A 20,711-nucleotide genomic window follows, 5' to 3' on the forward strand; every position below is an offset into this window, starting at 1 on the left:
CAAGCTCCTACTTTGGTCCGGTTTCGTTTAGGCTGGGCAGGCAGGGTCTCCGGGGAGCGGGCACGGTCCCCGCGGAGCGGGCACAGGCGGCCCCCCCCCTTTTCCGCTTCTCCGGGCAGCGGTCGCGGGGCAGCCCCCCCTTCCCTCTCGGCTCCTCCGGACAGCGAGGCTGGCGTTCCAGGCAGGTCCAGGTACTGCTCTGTTATAGGCAGTCTTTAACCTATTGTCCATTTTTCTGCCAGTTATCATAACCCTTGTGCTCTTTTCTTGCTGTGGAGTTATCTGGTAGAGCGAGAGGCCTGTTCCATTCTGTCCTTGGCTAAATCAGTAAAAAGGCGCCACTCTTGCTTTGCTGGCTTGAAAGGCATTTTGTTTAGTCTTATGTGGGGGGAGAGCAGATGGACCGTTCCCCACACTACCACTCTAAAATACGGTCCCGCAGTGGCTGTTCCTCTGTGAGAGGCGAGCGCCACGTGTGAGCCCTCGGTCTTATTCAAAAACCCCTCCACATCGGGGGGGGGGGGCAAGTCGCGAAAGCATCCTGGCAGCCGGTAGCCCCCCAATATCGGCTCGCGACAGCATCTGAGACAGCCACTGGGAGGCATCTTCATCTTATCCCATGTATATATATATCTCTATTTCTAACCCCCCTGCTATAAGCAGGGACTCCTACCACTAGACCAGGTTGCACAAAACCTCATCCAACCTGCCCTTCACAGAATCACCCACACAGAATCACCAAGGCTGGAAAAGACCTTTAAGATCATCAAGTCCAGCCTATGCCCTAACACCACCACATCGGCTAGACATGGCACTAAGTGCCACATCCAGCTTTTCCTTGAACACATCCAGGGACGGTGCTTCCACCACTTCCCTGGGAAGCGCGTTCCAATGTCTAATCACCCTCTCCGTGAGGAAGTACTTCCTAATATCCAACCTAAACCTCCCCTGGGGCAGCTTGAGACCATGCTCTCTTGTCTTGGTGCTAGTTGCCTGGAAAAAGAGCCCAGCCCCCCACCTGACTACAACCTCCCTTCAGGTAGTTGTAGAGAGTGATAAGGTCCCCCTTGAGTCTCCTCTTCTCCAGGCTAAACAACCCCAGCTCCCTCAGCACCCTAGGATGAATCCCATCCGGACCCATGGACTTGTTGGGATCTAAGTGGCACAACAGGTCCCTAACTACTTCCTCCTGGGATTCTGCTCCCCATGCCTGTCTACCGACTCAGGAGCCCAGTTGTCCTGAGAGTAGCTATTCTTTTTGTTAAAGACTGAGGCAAAGAAGGTGTTAAGTACCTCAGCCTTTTCCTTGTCCTCCTTACTAAGTTCCCCCCCTCATCCAATAAGGAATGAAGATTTTCCCTGACCCTCCTTTTGTTATTAATGTATTTATAAAAGCTTTTTTTATTATGCTTTACAGAGATGGCTAGTTTAAGTTCTAGCTGAGCTTTTGCATCTCTAATTCTCTTTCTACGTGCCCTTACAATATCCTCGAATACTTCCTGATTCACCTGTCCCTTTTTCCAAAGTCGGTACACTCTTTTTTTATTTCTGAGTTCTTGTAATAGTTCCTCGCTCAACCAGGCCGGTCTTCTTCCCCGCCGGCTCCTTTTTCGGCACATAGGGACAGCCTGCCCCTGCGCCTTCATCATTTCATTCTTAAAGTAAGCCCAGCCTTCCTGGGCTCCTTTGTTTTGAGAGCTATTTCCCAAGGGACTGTCCCAACCAGCGTCCTGAAGAGACCAAAGTCAGCCCTCTGGAAGTCCAAGGTAGAGGTTTTGCTGACGACCCTCCTAACGTCACCACATATGGAAAAGCCCATCATATCATGGTCGCTGCGCCCAAGATGACCTCCAACCACTACATCTTCCGCCAGCCCTTCCCTGTTTGTAAACAGTAGGTCCAGCATGGCACTACCCCTGGTGGGTTCACTTACCTGCTGTAGCAGGAAGTTCTCTTCCATACATTCCAGAAACCTCCTGGATTGGCCCCTTTCTGCTGTGTTGTACTTCCAGCAGACATCTGGTAAGTTGAAGTCCCCCACAAGAACAAGGGGGGGGACACATCAACAACCTCCCTGGGTAACCTATTCCAGTACCTCACCACCCTTGTAGTGAAGAATTTCTTCCTAATATCTATCCTAAATCTCCCCTCTCTCAGTTTAAAACCATTACCCCTTGTCCTATCACTATCTTCTCTGATGAAAAGCCCCTCCCCAGCTTTCCTGGAGGCCCCTTTCAAGTACTGGAAGGCCGCTATGAGGTCTCCCCGGAGCCTTCTCTTCTCTAGGCTGAACAGCCCCAATTCTCTTAGCCTGTCTTCGTAGCAGAGGTGCTTCAGGCCTTTGATCATCTTGGCGGCCCTTCTCTGGACCCTCTCCAACAGGAACCTTGTTATTTACGTTCATAGAATCATAGAACTATTCAGGTTGGAAAAGACCCTTGGGATCACCGAGTCCAACCATCATCCCTACTCTACAAAGTTCTCCCCTAAACCATAGCCACCAACACCACATCCAAACGACCCTTAAACGCATCCAGGGATGGTGACTCAACCACCTCCCTGGGCAGCCTATTCCGGTGTCTAACCACTCTTTCTGTGAAACATTTTTTCCTAATGTCCGCTCTAAACCTACCCTGTTGCAGCTTGAAGCCATTCCCTCTTGTTCTGTCGCTAATTACCTGTGAGAAGAGACCAGCAGCAACCTCTCTACAATGACCTTTCAGGTAGTTGTAGAGACTGATGAGGTCTCCCCTCAGCCTCCTCTTTCTCAAACTAAACATTCCCAGCTCCTTCAAGCGTTCTTCATAACATTTATTCTCTAGGCCCTTCACCAGCTTCGTTGCCCTCCTCTGTACTCGCTCCGGCACCTCGATATCTCTCTTGAATTGAGGTGCCTAAAACTGGACGCAATACTCCAGGTGTGGCCTCACCAGTGCTGAGTACAGGGGGACAATCACCCCTCTACTTCTGCTGGTCACGCTATTTCTAATACAAGCCAGGATGCCGTTGGCTTTCCTGGCCACCTGGGCACACTGCTGGCTCATATTCAGCCGCTTGTCAATTAGAATCCCTAGGTCCTTTTCTGCCAGACACTTTCCAGCCACACTTCCCCAAGCCTGTAGCATTGCATGGGGTTGTTGTGGCCCAAGGTGCAGGACCCGGCACTTGGCCTTGTTGACGCCCCGTACCATTAACATTAGCCCAACAAACTAATCTATCCAAGTCTCTCTGTAGAGCCTCCCTATCCTCATGCAGATCAACACTCCCGCCTAGCTTGGTGTCATCTGCAAACTTACTGATAATACGCTCTATGTCCTTATCGAGATCATCAATAAAGATGTTAAACAGAAACGGTCCCAACACTGAGCCCTGAGGAACACCACTTGTGACCGGCCGCCAGCTGGATTTGACTCCACTGACCACCACTCTTTGGGCCCGACTGTCCAGCCAGTGCTTGATCCAACATATCGTATGCTCATCCGGGCCACGAGCAGCCAGTTTTTTTATGAGAGTTCTATGGGGAACCATGTCAAATGCTTTTTGGAGGTCCAGATAGACAATATGCACAGCCTTTCCCTCGTCCAATAGTCGGGTCATCAGGTTATAAAAGGACATCAGGTTCGTCAGGCAGGACCTGCCTTGCATAAGCCCATGCTGACTGGGCCTGATCCCCTGGTTATCCTCTATATGTCTTCTAATAACACTCAAGGGGATACATTGTACATTGTTATTTAATAAGGGCATCTTACTTCTGAATTATTTCTCTGATATATCCCTCGACTTACTTTTCCGGAACCCTTGTCCCTTAATTTGGCTTTTCCCCTAATAAACCGGTTCGTTCGGAAATTTAAATATTGGTGTCAGTAATAGTTTGTGAGCGTGGTGAGGGCGGTATCTTAGCTTCCACTCTAAAATACAGTCCAGCAGTGGCTGTTCCTCTGTGAGAGGCGACCGCCACGCGTAACCCTCGGTCCCTTTTAAATCAAACCTCTCAATAAGGGAGGGAGTCGCGTAAACTTCCTGACTTCCGGCGGCCTGCTACTGACATCGGACCGCGACAAGCCTTCTTCACCAGCTTGGCTAGCCTACAGCCAAAGATGCTCTTTCCCTTTTCCGACAGGTGGACCCCATCAGCCCCAGCAGACCAGGTTTGTCAAAGCTGGTCCCATGATCCAGGTAGCTATAGCACCAGTTGCGTAGCCAGCTGTTGATCTGCTGGATCCAATTGGCCCTATCCCTTTCCCTCTGACTGCTAGGATTGATGAAAATACCACCTGTGCTCCACAGTTCTTAACTGCTGCTCCCAGGGCCCTGTAATCCTTTTTAATATTCTTAACACTGCTGGTGGCTGCATCCATGGTCCCCACATGAAACACCAAGAGCGGGTAATAGACGAACGAGTCTAGGAAGCCTCTCAGTGACGTCCCTGGTGCACGCACGCGATAGACAGCAAACCTCTCTAAAGAGCTGGTCTGGTCTGGTCTGCAAACGGGTGCCTCTGTGCCTCTGAGAAGAGAATCACCCACCACTATCACCCGTTGCTTTTTCTTGGTCGCGCTGGTGGTTATACTTGGAGCAGATCGAGCCACCTTATTCTGTTCCAGCACTGGTGGAGGGTCGCTGAAAAAGGGCCTTTTTCTGCACTCTCTGGAGAACTCTCTGTATGGAAGACGGTGAGGTGATTTGAGAAAGCCAACGTGGCTTCACCAAGGGCAAATCGTGCCCAACTACTCTAGTGGCCTTCTACGATGGAGTGATCGCATCAGCGGACAAGGGAAGAGCCTCAGTCTTTACTAGCAAGACCAGACTTCAGGAGCCCCGTACCCTGGAGACCAGGGGGAAAGTCTGGAGCAAGGTGGAAGAGGATCTGGTAAGGGAATACTTAAGCAAACGTACATAAGTCCACGGGCCCTGATGGGATGCACGCATGAGCGCTGGGGGAGCAGCAGATGTCATTGTGAAGCCACTCTTGATAATCTTTGATCCATCGTGGCGACTGGGGGAGGTGCGTGAGGACTGGAGGAATGCAAGTGTCACCCCTCTCTTTGAGAAGGGCAAGAAAGAGGACGCAGGGAACTACAGGCCGGTCAGCCTCACCTCGTTTCCTGCAAAAGCGATGGAGCAGCTGATCCTGGAAACCACTTCCAGGCACGTGAAGGACAAGACGGTCATCAGGAGTAGTCATTGTGGCTGAGCAGCTGGGCCCAGAGGGTGGTGATTAGTGGCACGGAGTCTAGTTGAAGGCCAGTAACTAACGGTCCGATCCTGTTCAACATGGTAATTAACGATCTGGATGACGGGTAGACAGACTGTGCCCTCAGCGAGTTTGCTGATGATACAAAAGCGGGAGGAGTGGCTGATACACCAGAGGGTAGTGCTGCCATCCAGAGGGACCTGGACGGGCTGGAGAAGTGGGCAGGCAGGAGCCTCGTGCGGTTCAACGTGGGGAAAGTGCAAAGTCCCGCACCCGGGGAGGATCAACCCCACGCGCCAGTATGTGCTGGAGGCTGCCGGAAAGCAGCTTTGCAGAAAAAGGACGTGGGGGGGGGGCTCCTGCCGGAGACCAAGGTGAACCTGAGCCGACAACGTGCCCTTGCCACAAAGGCGGATAAGGATATCCTTAGCCCGATACAGTTGTGTAGACCAATCAAATGGCTCCCTATCCCCGGGGCTGCAGGGCACCACAGACCACCCTTGGGCAGCTTTGGGGGCACCGCCTATTTTTCTAAAAGCCTCCTACCCAGCTTAGCGCAAATCCTATCTTGATCTGCCCTGTAGCCCTCGAGCTGAACGCACGCTTTGTATTTTATTTTCTCCCAGGAGGCGTGCAGCTTGGAAACGTCTGCAGCTTGGAAACGTCTGCGACGGAAGCGGGGCTTTCAGGGAAAGGGTTAGAGCAACTTCTGTTGGTTCTGCGAAATGTTCTGAAAAGGTAAGGTAAGTTAAGGCCTGCCCTGCCCTGGCAAAAGCAGTCTTTCGACTGGAGGGAGCAGCACCAAAAAGCCACAAGCACGCTTGGGGTGGACTCGATGCGGCAACAAATAACAACGAATAGTACTTCTAGCTGCAACAGCCTCTTCCGGGACCTCGTTGCCCGCCCCCAGGCTGGCAGCACTACACGACGCAGATCCCTCCGCGGACTCGCCAACGTCTTCTCCCTCCGCCCCCAGGTCGGATCCCTCCGCGCCCCGAGGGCACGCAAACTCCCTGAGCCCCGGTAAGTGTTACCGCAAAATCCGTCCGAAGAAAACTCTCGAAGACTCGTGTTGGAGTTTTAGAAAGCAGGCGTTCTTTATTGCAGCGCTGGACGCATGAGGAATAGCTTCCAAAGTCATGCATAGATTCCCATTTCGCAACGTTACGTTTATGTAGACCTTTTTATCACAGTTCTCAGGAGAAAAGCAAAATCTTTTAAAGTTGATTGCGATGTTTACGTTTTCTTCTCGCGTGCGCAGTAGATGGTTAAAAACCTCTCTAGGAAGGATTTGATGGTCTCTGGTGCCCCTTTGTGGCTATTAGAGGAGCAGTTTTCTAGTGACCTTTAGTGGAACCCGCACACTTTGCTTCCAAATATGGACATTATTCCGTGAAGGGGCCAAGTTTTGCAGCTGGGTGTCACGAGTTTTACCAATATCTCGGTCCCGTGAGCCGGGTATACTGGGCCAGACGAATTATCGATACCCGTTGGTGCCATTTCTCTGCCACTTCTCATAACAAGTCTGGGGCCCTATCGCTCTCCCAGGGACACAGGAACAAAACTTCACAAAACATAACTTCGGAGCTAGTAATCGTCTATAAGCAATAGTCTAATCTTGTGAGAAAGATTCACTTCAGTAAGTTTCCAAAAAGGCCTAGTTCTACTTTAACACTTCTATTCAACACTTTTATCGAAATCAACATAAAAGGCTCTATAGGCGTCATTAGCACCGGGTCGACGGGGGCGGAACCGCCAAGGGGGCGGGGACAAGCGGAAACGACAGGCGAGACAGCCAATCGAGACGCGGGATCGGCCGGCGGCCCAAGGGGCGCCGCGGAGGGCCTGGCCGAGGGGAGGAAGCGCGGGGGCGAGGACGGGCGTCGGCGTGGCTGACGAGATTCCTGGGGCGCGGGCTGCCCGGCCGGGTGGCGCCACTACTGCCTTCGGAAAGATCATCGGCAAGGCGCTTCCCCGCCAGCGTCATCTACGAGGACGAGGAGGTAGCCGCGGCTTTGCTCTGTGCGCGGTTCCTCTTCCCTTCCTCTCCCCCTCCCCCCGCGCTCAGCAGGCGCCCTGAGCCGAGGACCCGTTGCGCGTGCCCGGCAGGGCGGGTGGCGGCGTTGCCGCGGGAGCCAGGGCGGGCGGGCAACGGACGGGGCCTCTCTGGGTTGTGGCGCTCTCTACTGCACCATCCCTAAAACATCGCGCTTTTTCGGTGCTCCCCCACTCCGTCTCCGCCTGCCGCGGCGCGTAGTGGGTTGCTGGTGCTGTCCGGCTCGCCTCTGTTCCCAAGCCCCGCCGTGTCGTGCGCGCGCGCGCGCGTAGAGGAGGGCCTCTGACGGCAACGCACTTGGTGGCAGCCGCAGACGTTTGCCGCGTGATATCTCTTTGGCACTGCAAGTCGTGCAAAGTTTGCTGCCGGGGGGTGGGAGTGGTCCTGCCTCGTGTAGGGTGATAGTCTCGAAACCTTAGAAGAAGCACACGCAGTCAGTCTCCTCGGGGATTCCAGGTGTATGTACATAGCTAGGTAGGTAGGTAAACGGCGAACGTCTGAGGAGTGACCGTAACGAGTTGGCTCTGCATAGGAGAAATGTAGGTCTTGATGTGCCTCGTGATAGTGTCATAGAGATTTCACAGCTCTGCTGTGCTAGGCTTTGGTTCTGAGCCCCCACACTGAATTATTAAAGCAAAGGGTTACAGCTTTTGCTATATTGTTCTTAAAATAAATAAATAAATCTAGAAACGGGTTATCCTGCAGGCTGCAAAAGCTTCCCAGCCCCTGTTTCTGTGGTGAAGTGGGACCGTGATACCAGCATGCTTGCGAGGTTCACGGATGCTGGCGCACCACAGCGTGCTAGGAACTAGAGTGAGCTGCTTGGACTGGGGGAGGGAAGGTCGGCCGTTACCTACACGCTGTTAACTTTCGGTTAGTATCCTGTATAATTTTTCAATTAAAATGCTGAAGGCTAACAGTTGGGGATGTCTTCTGCTTTTGAAGGTAGGGTTTACGTGCGACGTAGAAGACGGACTTTTACTAGGCACGTGCCGGCTTCCTGTGATTATGCTTTTGTTCAATACTTGAGCTCCCTGTACCGTGGGAAACGAATGGCCGCTGATCTTCCCCTTTGCTAAATTCTTTGCCGGTTCAGTTAGGCCGTTTGTCTCCTCTCCTGCCTCTGCGTGGACCGCGTTGAACAGAGAAACTGCTTAGGAAATGACCAACCCAAATGAAAACCTACTGGGGGTCGCTAATCTGAAGTACTGGCCCGTCTCCTTGCCCCCATCATCTTGCGTGCTGAATCCCACTTCTGGAGGGGGCTCTGTAAATGTGTTGTGTTCTGCGTGTAGCAAGTATTCATATCGCGTAAGAAAAGTCATCGTTTGGGCTTGCCTTTAGGGCGTCTGGTAATCTGCTGCTGTACGAGTTCAGCGGGGCATATTGATTTGCTTGAGTTACGTTACCTTTCTCTGAAGCCAATTACGTTTTAACTGTTTGCTCTTCCTCCAGTGCCTTGCCTTCCGTGGTCTTTCACCCCAAGCTCCGACGCGTTTCCTAGTCATGCCTAAGGAGCCAATTATCAGGTTATCGGAAGCGGAAGATTCTGGTGAATCTGTAAGTACTGTGAAGCTTTCTGTACGCTAAACTCTACCTGTAATTAGTTGCTAATTTACTAGACTCTTTCCCACCCCCCCTTTTCCTCTTGATAGGGCACAGTAGGCTATTTTGGGTTTTCTGGCGCTATAACCCTTTGCCTCTAGCTTGTCACGGACTTGAGCTTTTTGACTCAAAGCAGTGATATAAAGCAATGGGTACGTACTTCAGGTGCAAAATGCGGTGTTGTTTTGGAGCCCAGTCCGATGCCTCTTGTCGTGGTTTTAGAGTAAGAGTAGTAGTAGTTGTTGCAATACGGAGAAGAGGGCTTGGGGTTTTTGGCAGGTGGGGGCTTTAACCCAGAGACAAACTTAGCTTCTCTGGCTGTTTTGTAGTCCGTTAAGCGTCTAGCTTGGAAAAAAATTGCATAGCTCTTTTTTTCTCTATAGTAGTGTGCATGATCGGTCTTTGTAGCTTTGCTTGGAAAACGTCGGTTGCAGGCGGACGGACGGTAATTTGAAGCGCAGTGGTTGAATTGCTAGGAATTGGCTAACTGGTTTCTCCGGGTGGTTCCCTGCTCCCATTCCTTCCCCTCCCGCCCTCTCCCCTCTTTGTGTGTGGCTTTTTGGTTTATGTTATTTTTTATTTATGGTTTTGTGCTTCCTTCTCCGGCTTCTTGGGCCTTTCAAGATTGTTGGCAAGAAGCGTGCTGCTCGCCTGGGCCTGACCGATGGATTCCGGACGGTTGTGGATGAAGGGCCTGAGGGTGGGCAGTCTGTCTATCGCCAACATCTACGTATTCTGGGTGGCCGTCTGTTGGGCTGGCCGCCTGGCTAAGATTTTAGCACCGCGAGAGTTGCTGCACGTGTACAAACGGCCACCGAATGGATTTTGTCTGTTGCCCGTCAGTCTAGCCACTGTTGATGTCTGATTGTTTGTTTGTGTGTGTGTGTGTGGCGTGTCTGTGGAAGGTAATGAAAGCTTTGAGCGGCAGTTGCACAATAAAGCTTTACCATGGGGATATCATCTCTGTCTTGACGTGTCTTACTGAGGGAAATAGTTCTGCAAGTTAAACTGGTGCCTCCCTGGAGTGTAAGTATGTGGCATGTTTCAGTCTGTTAACGGTGTTAACAGATTTGCCCAGTCATTGGAAGCGTGATGCTGGAGCCGCTTAGCAGTCTCCTGCATCTTGTAGGAAGCAAACTCTGAGCTTTTCGTGAGTGGTACGCAAACGTACGTAAAGCCGGTGTGTAGGCTGCTGCTAAAACCTTGGAAACTACTGTATGTGACGCTACTCGGCGTGCCGTGCAAGGGTGGTTTTGGCACAGCGCAATGTGCTGGAAGCATCCAAGTCCTGTTGGAGCACTTTATCAATGGCTGTGCGATAAGGCCCTGTTGATAATCCCTTTTCTGGCAAGGAGGGCTATGGTAGTGTCCCGTACGGGGCAAGAGAGCATCGAGATGTGTATGTACAGAACCAAGATTCATTGTAAATCGCAAAGGATCCCAAAGATGAGACTATAAAGGCATACATCGGATTACATGAGCGTTGGGATATTAGGGTAGCAAAACAGGGTATTAGGATAACAAGACAAGAAGGTACCTTAATAATAAAATACACAACCAAATAGTCAACTATTACACAAAGGCTAATTGTTTGAGTGCTAGCAACTTCCTCGTGAATAGGTCGTATGCTAGATCTAGAACAATGATTGAAGTAATACCTATAGGCAATGTGATAATACACTGACTGCAGTCTTTTATGTTTACAAGGATCCTAACGTCTTAAAGTTCCAAAGCTTAAAACTCAAAACTGTCTTAAATGTTTAAAATTAGCGAAGAAGATGCGATTAAGAACGCATAGATAGGGATTTGATACTCCTTACCCTTTCTTTGGCTACGGCCAGGTGTCCCTTTCTCTCAACCTCTCGAGGAGTAACTGCTTGAGCAGGCGTCCCCACTGGAGGGGAGAAGATCCAGTACGCCTTCTAAGAAAAATGTACAGGAATCTCCCCGACCAAAGATGGGACTAGGCTTTTATAGAATAAAGGGATTGGCTGCTGCCACTTAACTGGTTAGCCATACCTCAAAAATCCTCTACTGGAGAACAAAAGGGGAAACAAAGGAAAAACCAAGAAAGCCTTTTCCCTCATTAAGCAAATTCTTGTGTTTATCTATCTCTCCGTTCTTTTTTTGGTTTCTGTTTGGCCTCGCTGGAGCCAAGCTGGGCTCTGTGTTCTTCAACACAGGAGAGCAGCTGGCACCACAGATATCAACTTGGCCTTCTATTGGTGCTTTGGAGATTGATACCAGCTCAGAGTTTACTATGCTCTTTGCTTTCCGTGGAAACTCTCCAGCTCCAGGCTAAGGGCAGTGAAGCTGAGAGACAGAGAGACAAAGAGCAATTGACTCACAAGGGGAAACCGAGGTAGGCCCAGCTTCCTGCTGCAGGTAGGAGAAAGCAGGTGGTCTGAATGGCAGCTGTGGTGCTTCCATAGCACAGTGGACTATCTCTTTTGTCAATTTGGGTCAGCTGTCCTGGTTCTGTCCCCTTCCACCCTCTTGCCTGCCCCCCAGCTTCCTGGACTTTGGGGGTGGGGTGGTTGGAGAGAGAGCCTCCAAGCTGTGGGAGCATTGCTCAGCAGTAGCTAAAACACTGGTGTGTCTTCAACACCCTTCTAGCTACAACTACAAAGCACAGCACTATGAGGGCTGCTATGGAGAAAGTTAACTCCGTCCCAGCCGGACCCAAACCAAAACCGCATGGCAGGGAGACGGCAAACTTCACCTTTCTTTAACAGCTATTAAAAGAGGCCGATGGGCATGAGGACGCAGGGCAATCCTTCATTGCCCTTGACCACTACGTTACTGGGGCACCTGTGGGAAGCTGTTCTTCCCCACATGAGTCTAAACAAAATGCCTTTTAAGCCAGCGAAGGCCTTCTGCTGATTATTTCCAGCTAACGGACTAAAACAGACTTGCTTCTCAAGGACAACTGAAACCAAAACAACAGATGTGGTACGGGACAGAAAGGATGGGCGACAAGTCATACTTTGCCCCTGATTGTCACCACCCTAATTTGGGGCTCATGGATGCTAATTGGCTCTGGACAGTGACACTGGCTGGACAGGTGGGTCACGGGGGTATAAAAGGCGGCGAGGGCAGTTGGTGCCCCCCCCCCCCCCCCAGGCCTGTTCGGACGCTTTCTGCGTGGGACACCCCCCCTTGCTGCGGATACTGGTGCTGGGACTCTGCCTGCCTGCTTACCCGCCTGCCCGCCCCGGGTCGAGCCTGGGCCTAAGCGGTGAGCGTGCTGGGGTCCTGACCCCTGGGGTCGGGGCCGGTGCCCCCCCCCCCCCCGTTTTGCTGCCGGTTGCCGGGGAAACAAACAGCCGCTGCACCCGCTGCCGAGCCGCGAGAGGCTGCCCCTCCGACACCACGGACTTCGGACCCTGCCGTCGCTGCCTGGCGAAAAGGGGCGCCACCAACCGCCGCTGCCTCTAGGAAAGGAGCCGTCGGGGACAAGCCGCCGGAGGGTAACATCACCACACCCGCGCACACACACACTCCTCATACTCGCACACACAGCTCGACCTCTTAAGGAGGACTGACGTCGGGCTTCCTCCCTCATCCCTTTGATCCTCAACCCTCTCTTGGAGAGAACGCCTTGAAAGCACAGTACCTTTTGCATTACCTCCCTAAAGGACGCTTTCTTAATGTGTGTATATATATATATCTATATCTATCTATCCCTGATAGCCATTTACATTTACATCTTCCCTAAACATCATCCCTCAGTTTGTGTTAACCCTTAATAAACCGATTAAGTCGTGTAGTAAACATTGGTCTTAGAAGCAATTTGTGAGCGTGGTGGGGGTGTGCACTCTAACTACCTGTCGCGGGCCGGTATTGGGGGGCTACCGGCTGTCAGGATGTTTCCGCGACTTCCCCCCCCCAATGTGGAGAGGTTTGTGAATGAGACCGAGGGTCACACGTGGCGTTCGCCTCTCACAGAGGAACGGCCACTGCGGGACCGTATCTTAGAGGGTAGATTAGAATACCCTCCCACCATGCTCACAAATTGCTACTGAGACCAATGTTTAGTTTACGAATTAATCGGTTTATTAAGGGTCTACACAAATTAAGGGATCAAGGTTCAGGAGAGGTTGTCTAGGTGTATATTGGAAAAGGGATTCAAAGGTACTATGGTCTTATTAAAGGCACACTCCGAGGATGAGTGTAAAATCAATGGAGTGAAAGGGTAGGAGTTGAGCCCGGCAGGAAAGTTAGAGTGTGCGTGTGTGTGTGTGTATTTACCCTCCTTCCGTAGCGCGTGGTTCCCAGGATGCGGCTGGCAGGCGATCCGTGGGGGGGCCGGCTTCCCGGTAGCCAGGGCGACCCCTCCCAGCAGCAGCAGCTGCGGCAAGCACGGCCTTAGTCCCGAAGTAGGTGGCGAATGCAGGCTGGGCAAGCTCCTACTTTGGTCCGGTTTCGTTTAGGCTGGGCAGGCAGGGTCTCCGGGGAGCGGGCACGGTCCCCGCGGAGCGGGCACAGGCGGCCCCCCCCCCTTTTCCGCTTCTCCGGGCAGCGGTCGCGGGGCAGCCCCCCCTTCCCTCTCGGCTCCTCCGGACAGCGAGGCTGGCGTTCCAGGCAGGTCCAGGTACTGCTCTGTTATAGGCAGTCTTTAACCTATTGTCCATTTTTCTGCCAGTTATCATAACCCTTGTGCTCTTTTCTTGCTGTGGAGTTATCTGGTAGAGCGAGAGGCCTGTTCCATTCTGTCCTTGGCTAAATCAGTAAAAAGGCGCCACTCTTGCTTTGCTGGCTTGAAAGGCATTTTGTTTAGTCTTATGTGGGGGGAGAGCAGATGGACCGTTCCCCAAACTACCACTCTAAAATATGGTTCTGCAGTGGCCGTTCCTCTGTGAGAGGCGAGCGCCACGTGTGAGCCCTCGGTCTTATTCAAAAGCCCCTCCACATCAGGGTGGGGGGCAAGTCGCAAAAGCATCCTGGCAGCCGGTAGCCCCCCAATATCGGCTCGCGACAGCATCTGAGACACCCACTGGGAGGCATCTTCATCTTATCCCATATATATATATCTATATCTATTTCTAACCCCTCTGCTATAAGCAGGGACTCCTACCACTAGACCAGGTTGCACAAAACCTCATCCAACCTGCCCTTCACAGAATCACCCACACAGAATCACCAAGGCTGGAAAAGACCTTTAAGATCATCAAGTCCAGCCTATGCCCTAACACCACCACATCGGCTAGACCATGGCACTAAGTGCCACATCCAGCCTTTCCTTGAACACGTCCAGGGACGGTGCTTCCACCACTTCCCTGGGAAGCGCGTTCCAATGTCTAATCACCCTCTCCGTGAGGTAGTACTTCCTAATATCCAACCTAAACCTCCCCTGGCGCAGCTTGAGACCATGCCCTCTTGTCTTGGTGCTAGTTGCCTGGAAAAAGAGCCCAGCCCCCACCTGACTACAACCTCCCTTCAGGTAGTTGTAGAGAGTGATAAGGTCCCCCTTGAGTCTCCTCTTCTCCAGGCTAAACAACCCCAGCTCCCTCAGCACCCTAGGATGAATCCCATCCGGACCCATGGACTTGTTGGGATCTAAGTGGCACAACAGGTCCCTAACTACTTCCTCCTGGGATTCTGCTCCCCATGCCTGTCTACCGACTCAGGAGCCCAGTTGTCCTGAGAGTAGCTATTCTTTTTGTTAAAGACTGAGGCAAAGAAGGTGTTAAGTACCTCAGCCTTTTCCTTGTCCTCCGTTACTAAGTTCCCCCCCTCATCCAATAAGGAATGAAGATTTTCCCTGACCCTCCTTTTGTTATTAATGTATTTATAAAAGCTTTTTTTATTATCCTTTACAGAGATGGCTAGTTTAAGTTCTAGCTGAGCTTTTGCATCTCTAATTCTCTTTCTACGTGCCCTTACAATATCCTTGAATACTTCCTGATTCACCTGCCCCTTTTTCCAAAGTCGGTACACTCTTTTTTTATTTCTGAGTTCTTGTGATAGTTCCTCGCTCAACCAGGCCGGTCTTCTTCCCCGCCGGCTCCTTTTTCGGCACATAGGGACAGCCTGCCCCTGCGCCTTCATCATTTCATTCTTAAAGTAAGCCCAGCCTTCCTGGGCTCCTTTGTTTTTGAGAGCTATTTCCCAAGGGACTCTCCCAACCAGCGTCCTGAAGAGACCAAAGTCAGCCCTCTGGAAGTCCAAGGTAGAGGTTTTGCTGACGACCCTCCTAACGTCACCACATATGGAAAAGCCCATCATATCATGGTCGCTGCGCCCAAGATGACCTCCAACCACTACATCTTCCGCCAGCCCTTCCCTGTTTGTAAACAGTAGGTCCAGCATGGCACTACCCCTGGTGGGTTCACTTACCTGCTGTAGCAGGAAGTTCTCTTCCATACATTCCAGAAACCTCCTGGATTGGCCCCTTTCTGCTGTGTTGTACTTCCAGCAGACATCTGGTAAGTTGAAGTCCCCCACAAGAACAAGGGGGGGGACACATCAACAACCTCCCTGGGTAACCTATTCCAGTACCTCACCACCCTTGTAGTGAAGAATTTCTTCCTAATATCTATCCTAAATCTCCCCTCTCTCAGTTTAAAACCATTACCCCTTGTCCTATCGCTATCTTCTCTGATGAAAAGCCCCTCCCCAGCTTTCCTGTAGGCCCCTTTCAAGTACTGGAAGGCCGCTATAAGGTCTCCCCGGAGCCTTCTCTTCTCTAGGCTGAACAGCCCCAATTTTCTTAGCCTGTCTTCATAGCAGAGGTGCTCCAGGCCTTTGATCATCTTGGCGGCCCTTCTCTGGACCCTCTCCAACAGGAACCTTGTTATTTACGTTCATAGAATCATAGAACTATTCAGGCTGGAAAAGACCCTTGGGATCACCAAGTCCAACCATCATCCCTACTCTACAAAGTTCTCCCCTAAACCATAGCCACCAACACCACATCCAAATGACCCTTAAACGCATCCAGGGATGGTGACTCAACCACCTCCCTGGGCAGCCTATTCCGGTGTCTAACCACTCTTTCTGTGAAACATTTTTTCCTAATGTCCGCTCTAAACCTACCCTGTTGCAGCTTGAAACCATTCCCTCTTGTTCTGTCGCTAATTACCTGTGAGAAGAGACCAGCAGCAACCTCTCTACAATGACCTTTCAGGTAGTTGTAGGGACTGATGAGGTCTCCCCTCAGCCTCCTCTTTTTCAAACTAAACATTCCCAGCTCCTTCAAGCGTTCTTCATAACATTTATTCTCTAGGCCCTTCACCAGCTTCCTTGCCCTCCTCTGTACTCGCTCCAGCACCTCGATATCTCTCTTGAATTGAGGTGCCTAAAACTGGACGCAATACTCCAGGTGTGGCCTCACCAGTGCTGAGTACAGGGGGACAATCACCTCTCTACTTCTGCTGGTCACACTATTTCTAATACAAGCCAGGATGCCGTTGGCTTTCCTGGCCACCTGGGCACACTGCTGGCTCATATTCAGCCGCTTGTCAATTAGAATCCCTAGGTCCTTTTCTGCCAGACACTTTCCAGCCACACTTCCCCAAGCCTGTAGCATTGCATGGGGTTGTTGTGGCCCAAGGTGCAGGACCCGGCACTTGGCCTTGTTGAAGCCCGTACCATTAACATTAGCCCAACAAACTAATCTATCCAAGCCTCCCTGTAGAGCCTCCCTATCCTCATGCAGATCAACGCTCCCGCCTAGCTTGGTGTTGTCTGCAAACTTACTGATAATACGCTCTATGTCCTTATCGAGATCATCAATAAAGATGTTAAACAGAAACAGTCCCAACACTGAACCCTGAGGAACACCACTTGTGACCGGCCGTCAGCTGGATTTGATTCCACTGACCACCACTCTTTGGGCCCGACTGTCCAGCCAGTGCTTGATCCAACATATCATATGCTCATCCGGGCCACGAGCAGCCAGTTTTTTTATGAGAGTTCTATGGGGAACCATGTCAAATGCTTTTTGGAGGTCCAGATAGACAATATGCACAGCCTTTCCCTCGTCCAATAGTCGGGTCATCAGGTTATAAAAGGACATCAGGTTCGTCAGGCAGGACCTGCCTTGCATAAGCCCATGCTGACTGGGCCTGATCCCCTGGTTATCCTCTATATGTCTTCTAATAACACTCAAGGGGATACATTGTACATTGTTATTTAATAAGGGCATCTTACTTCTGAATTATTTCTCTGATATATCCCTCGACTTACTTTTCCGGAACCCTTGTCCCTTAATTTGGCTTTTCCCCTAATAAACCGGTTCGTTCGGAAATTTAAATATTGGTGTCAGTAATAGTTTGTGAGCGTGGTGAGGGCGGTATCTTAGCTTCCACTCTAAAATACAGTCCAGCAGTGGCTGTTCCTCTGTGAGAGGCGACCGCCACGCGTAACCCTCGGTCCCTTTTAAATCAAACCTCTCAATAAGGGAGGGAGTCGCGTAAACTTCCTGACTTCCGGCGGCCTGCTACTGACATCGGACCGCGACAAGCCTTCTTCACCAGCTTGGCTAGCCTACAGCCAAAGATGCTCTTTCCCTTTTCCGACAGGTGGACCCCATCAGCCCCAGCAGACCAGGTTTGTCAAAGCTGGTCCCATGATCCAGGTAGCTATAGCACCAGTTGCGTAGCCAGCTGTTGATCTGCTGGATCCAATTGGCCCTATCCCTTTCCCTCTGACTGCTAGGATTGATGAAAATACCACCTGTGCTCCACAGTTCTTAACTGCTGCTCCCAGGGCCCTGTAATCCTTTTTAATATTCTTAACACTGCTGGTGGCTGCATCCATGGTCCCCACGTGAAACACCAAGAGCGGGTAATAGACGAACGAGTCTAGGAAGCCTCTCAGTGACGTCCCTGGTGCACGCACGCGATAGACAGCAAACCTCTCTAAAGAGCTGGTCTGGTCTGGTCTGCAAACGGGTGCCTCTGTGCCTCTGAGAAGAGAATCACCCACCACTATCACCCGTTGCTTTTTCTTGGTCGCGCTGGTGGTTATACTTGGAGCAGATCGAGCCACCTTATTCTGTTCCAGCACTGGTGGAGGGTCGCTGAAAAAGGGCCTTTTTCTGCACTCTCTGGAGAACTCTCTGTATGGAAGACGGTGAGGTGATTTGAGAAAGCCAACGTGGCTTCACCAAGGGCAAATCGTGCCCAACTACTCTAGTGGCCTTCTACGATGGAGTGATCGCATCAGCGGACAAGGGAAGAGCCTCAGTCTTTACTAGCAAGACCAGACTTCAGGAGCCCCGTACCCTGGAGACCAGGGGGGAAAGTCTGGAGCAAGGTGGAAGAGGATCTGGTAAGGGAATACTTAAGCAAACGTACATAAGTCCACGGGCCCTGATGGGATGCACGCATGAGCGCTGGGGGAGCAGCAGATGTCATTGTGAAGCCACTCTTGATAATCTTTGATCCATCGTGGCGACTGGGGGAGGTGCGTGAGGACTGGAGGAATGCAAGTGTCACCCCTCTCTTTGAGAAGGGCAAGAAAGAGGACGCAGGGAACTACAGGCCGGTCAGCCTCACCTCGTTTCCTGCAAAAGCGATGGAGCAGCTGATCCTGGAAACCACTTCCAGGCACGTGAAGGACAAGACGGTCATCAGGAGTAGTCATTGTGGCTGAGCAGCTGGGCCCAGAGGGTGGTGATTAGTGGCACGGAGTCTAGTTGAAGGCCAGTAACTAACGGTCCGATCCTGTTCAACATGGTAATTAACGATCTGGATGACGGGTAGACAGACTGTGCCCTCAGCGAGTTTGCTGATGATACAAAAGCGGGAGGAGTGGCTGATACACCAGAGGGTAGTGCTGCCATCCAGAGGGACCTGGACGGGCTGGAGAAGTGGGCAGGCAGGAGCCTCGTGCGGTTCAACGTGGGGAAAGTGCAAAGTCCCGCACCCGGGGAGGATCAACCCCACGCGCCAGTATGTGCTGGAGGCTGCCGGAAAGCAGCTTTGCAGAAAAAGGACGTGGGGGGGGGCTCCTGCCGGAGACCAAGGTGAACCTGAGCCGACAACGTGCCCTTGCCACAAAGGCGGATAAGGATATCCTTAGCCCGATACAGTTGTGTAGACCAATCAAATGGCTCCCTATCCCCGGGGCTGCAGGGCACCACAGACCACCCTTGGGCAGCTTTGGGGGCACCGCCTATTTTTCTAAAAGCCTCCTACCCAGCTTAGCGCAAATCCTATCTTGATCTGCCCTGTAGCCCTCGAGCTGAACGCACGCTTTGTATTTTATTTTCTCCCAGGAGGCGTGCAGCTTGGAAACGTCTGCAGCTTGGAAACGTCTGCGACGGAAGCGGGGCTTTCAGGGAAAGGGTTAGAGCAACTTCTGTTGGTTCTGCGAAATGTTCTGAAAAGGTAAGGTAAGTTAAGGCCTGCCCTGCCCTGGCAAAAGCAGTCTTTCGACTGGAGGGAGCAGCACCAAAAAGCCACAAGCACGCTTGGGGTGGACTCGATGCGGCAACAAATAACAACGAATAGTACTTCTAGCTGCAACAGCCTCTTCCGGGACCTCGTTGCCCGCCCCCAGGCTGGCAGCACTACACGACGCAGATCCCTCCGCGGACTCGCCAACGTCTTCTCCCTCCGCCCCCAGGTCGGATCCCTCCGCGCCCCGAGGGCACGCAAACTCCCTGAGCCCCGGTAAGTGTTACCGCAAAATCCGTCCGAAGAAAACTCTCGAAGACTCGTGTTGGAGTTTTAGAAAGCAGGCGTTCTTTATTGCAGCGCTGGACGCATGAGGAATAGCTTCCAAAGTCATGCATAGATTCCCATTTCGCAACGTTACGTTTATGTAGACCTTTTTATCACAGTTCTCAGGAGAAAAGCAAAATCTTTTAAAGTTGATTGCGATGTTTACGTTTTCTTCTCGCGTGCGCAGTAGATGGTTAAAAACCTCTCTAGGAAGGATTTGATGGTCTCTGGTGCCCCTTTGTGGCTATTAGAGGAGCAGTTTTCTAGTGACCTTTAGTGGAACCCGCACACTTTGCTTCCAAATATGGACATTATTCCGTGAAGGGGCCAAGTTTTGCAGCTGGGTGTCACGAGTTTTACCAATATCTCGGTCCCGTGAGCCGGGTATACTGGGCCAGACGAATTATCGATACCCGTTGGTGCCATTTCTCTGCCACTTCTCATAACAAGTCTGGGGCCCTATCGCTCTCCCAGGGACACAGGAACAAAACTTCACAAAACATAACTTCGGAGCTAGTAATCGTCTATAAGCAATAGTCTAATCTTGTGAGAAAGATTCACTTCAGTAAGTTTCCAAAAAGGCCTAGTTCTACTTTAACACTTCTATTCAACACTTTTATCGAAATCAACATAAAAGGCTCTATAGGCGTCATTAGCACCGGGTCGACGGGGGCGGAACCGCCAAGGGGGCGGGGACAAGCGGAAACGACAGGCGAGACAGCCAATCGAGACGCGGGATCGGCCGGCGGCCCAAGGGGCGCCGCGGAGGGCCTGGCCGAGGGGAGGAAGCGCGGGGGCGAGGACGGGCGTCGGCGTGGCTGACGAGATTCCTGGGGCGCGGGCTGCCCGGCCGGGTGGCGCCACTACTGCCTTCGGAAAGATCATCGGCAAGGCGCTTCCCCGCCAGCGTCATCTACGAGGACGAGGAGGTAGCCGCGGCTTTGCTCTGTGCGCGGTTCCTCTTCCCTTCCTCTCCCCCTCCCCCCGCGCTCAGCAGGCGCCCTGAGCCGAGGACCCGTTGCGCGTGCCCGGCAGGGCGGGTGGCGGCGTTGCCGCGGGAGCCAGGGCGGGCGGGCAACGGACGGGGCCTCTCTGGGTTGTGGCGCTCTCTACTGCACCATCCCTAAAACATCGCGCTTTTTCGGTGCTCCCCCACTCCGTCTCCGCCTGCCGCGGCGCGTAG

At 52.0% G+C, this 20,711-nt stretch overlaps 2 protein-coding genes across 6 annotated transcripts in view; both read left to right on the forward strand.

Moving 5' to 3' along the window:
- Positions 1–7,061: 7,061 nt before the first annotated feature.
- LOC127395210 (adenosine 5'-monophosphoramidase HINT1-like) overlaps positions 7,062–20,711 on the forward strand; it is a 29,279-nt gene continuing 15,629 nt past the window's right edge. For both annotated transcript variants that reach the window (XM_051641836.1, XM_051641837.1), the window contains exons 1-2: positions 7,062–7,197; positions 8,706–8,810. In XM_051641836.1, the coding sequence (XP_051497796.1) occupies positions 8,757–8,810 (54 nt within the window). In that variant the 5' untranslated portion in view covers positions 7,062–7,197; positions 8,706–8,756. The remainder of the gene's footprint in view (positions 7,198–8,705; positions 8,811–20,711) is intronic.
- The window catches only part of LOC127395203 (adenosine 5'-monophosphoramidase HINT1-like), a 213,788-nt gene continuing 211,730 nt past the window's right edge, over positions 18,654–20,711 (forward strand). Inside the window, exons 1-4 of one of the 4 annotated variants that reach the window (XM_051641822.1) lie at positions 18,654–18,893; positions 19,081–19,197; positions 19,325–19,477; positions 20,175–20,271. In XM_051641822.1, coding sequence (XP_051497782.1) covers positions 18,757–18,893; positions 19,081–19,197; positions 19,325–19,477; positions 20,175–20,184 — 417 coding nt within the window. In that variant the 5' untranslated portion in view covers positions 18,654–18,756 and the 3' untranslated portion in view covers positions 20,185–20,271. Of the gene's footprint in view, positions 18,894–19,080; positions 19,198–19,324; positions 19,478–20,165; positions 20,272–20,321; positions 20,458–20,711 lie in introns of those variants that run through there. The other 3 variants (XM_051641821.1, XM_051641798.1, XM_051641796.1) reach the window with 3 other exon arrangements.

Source organism: Apus apus, chromosome W (assembly GCF_020740795.1).
Source record: "Apus apus isolate bApuApu2 chromosome W, bApuApu2.pri.cur, whole genome shotgun sequence".
NCBI classification, from domain to species: Eukaryota; Metazoa; Chordata; class Aves; order Apodiformes; family Apodidae; genus Apus; species Apus apus.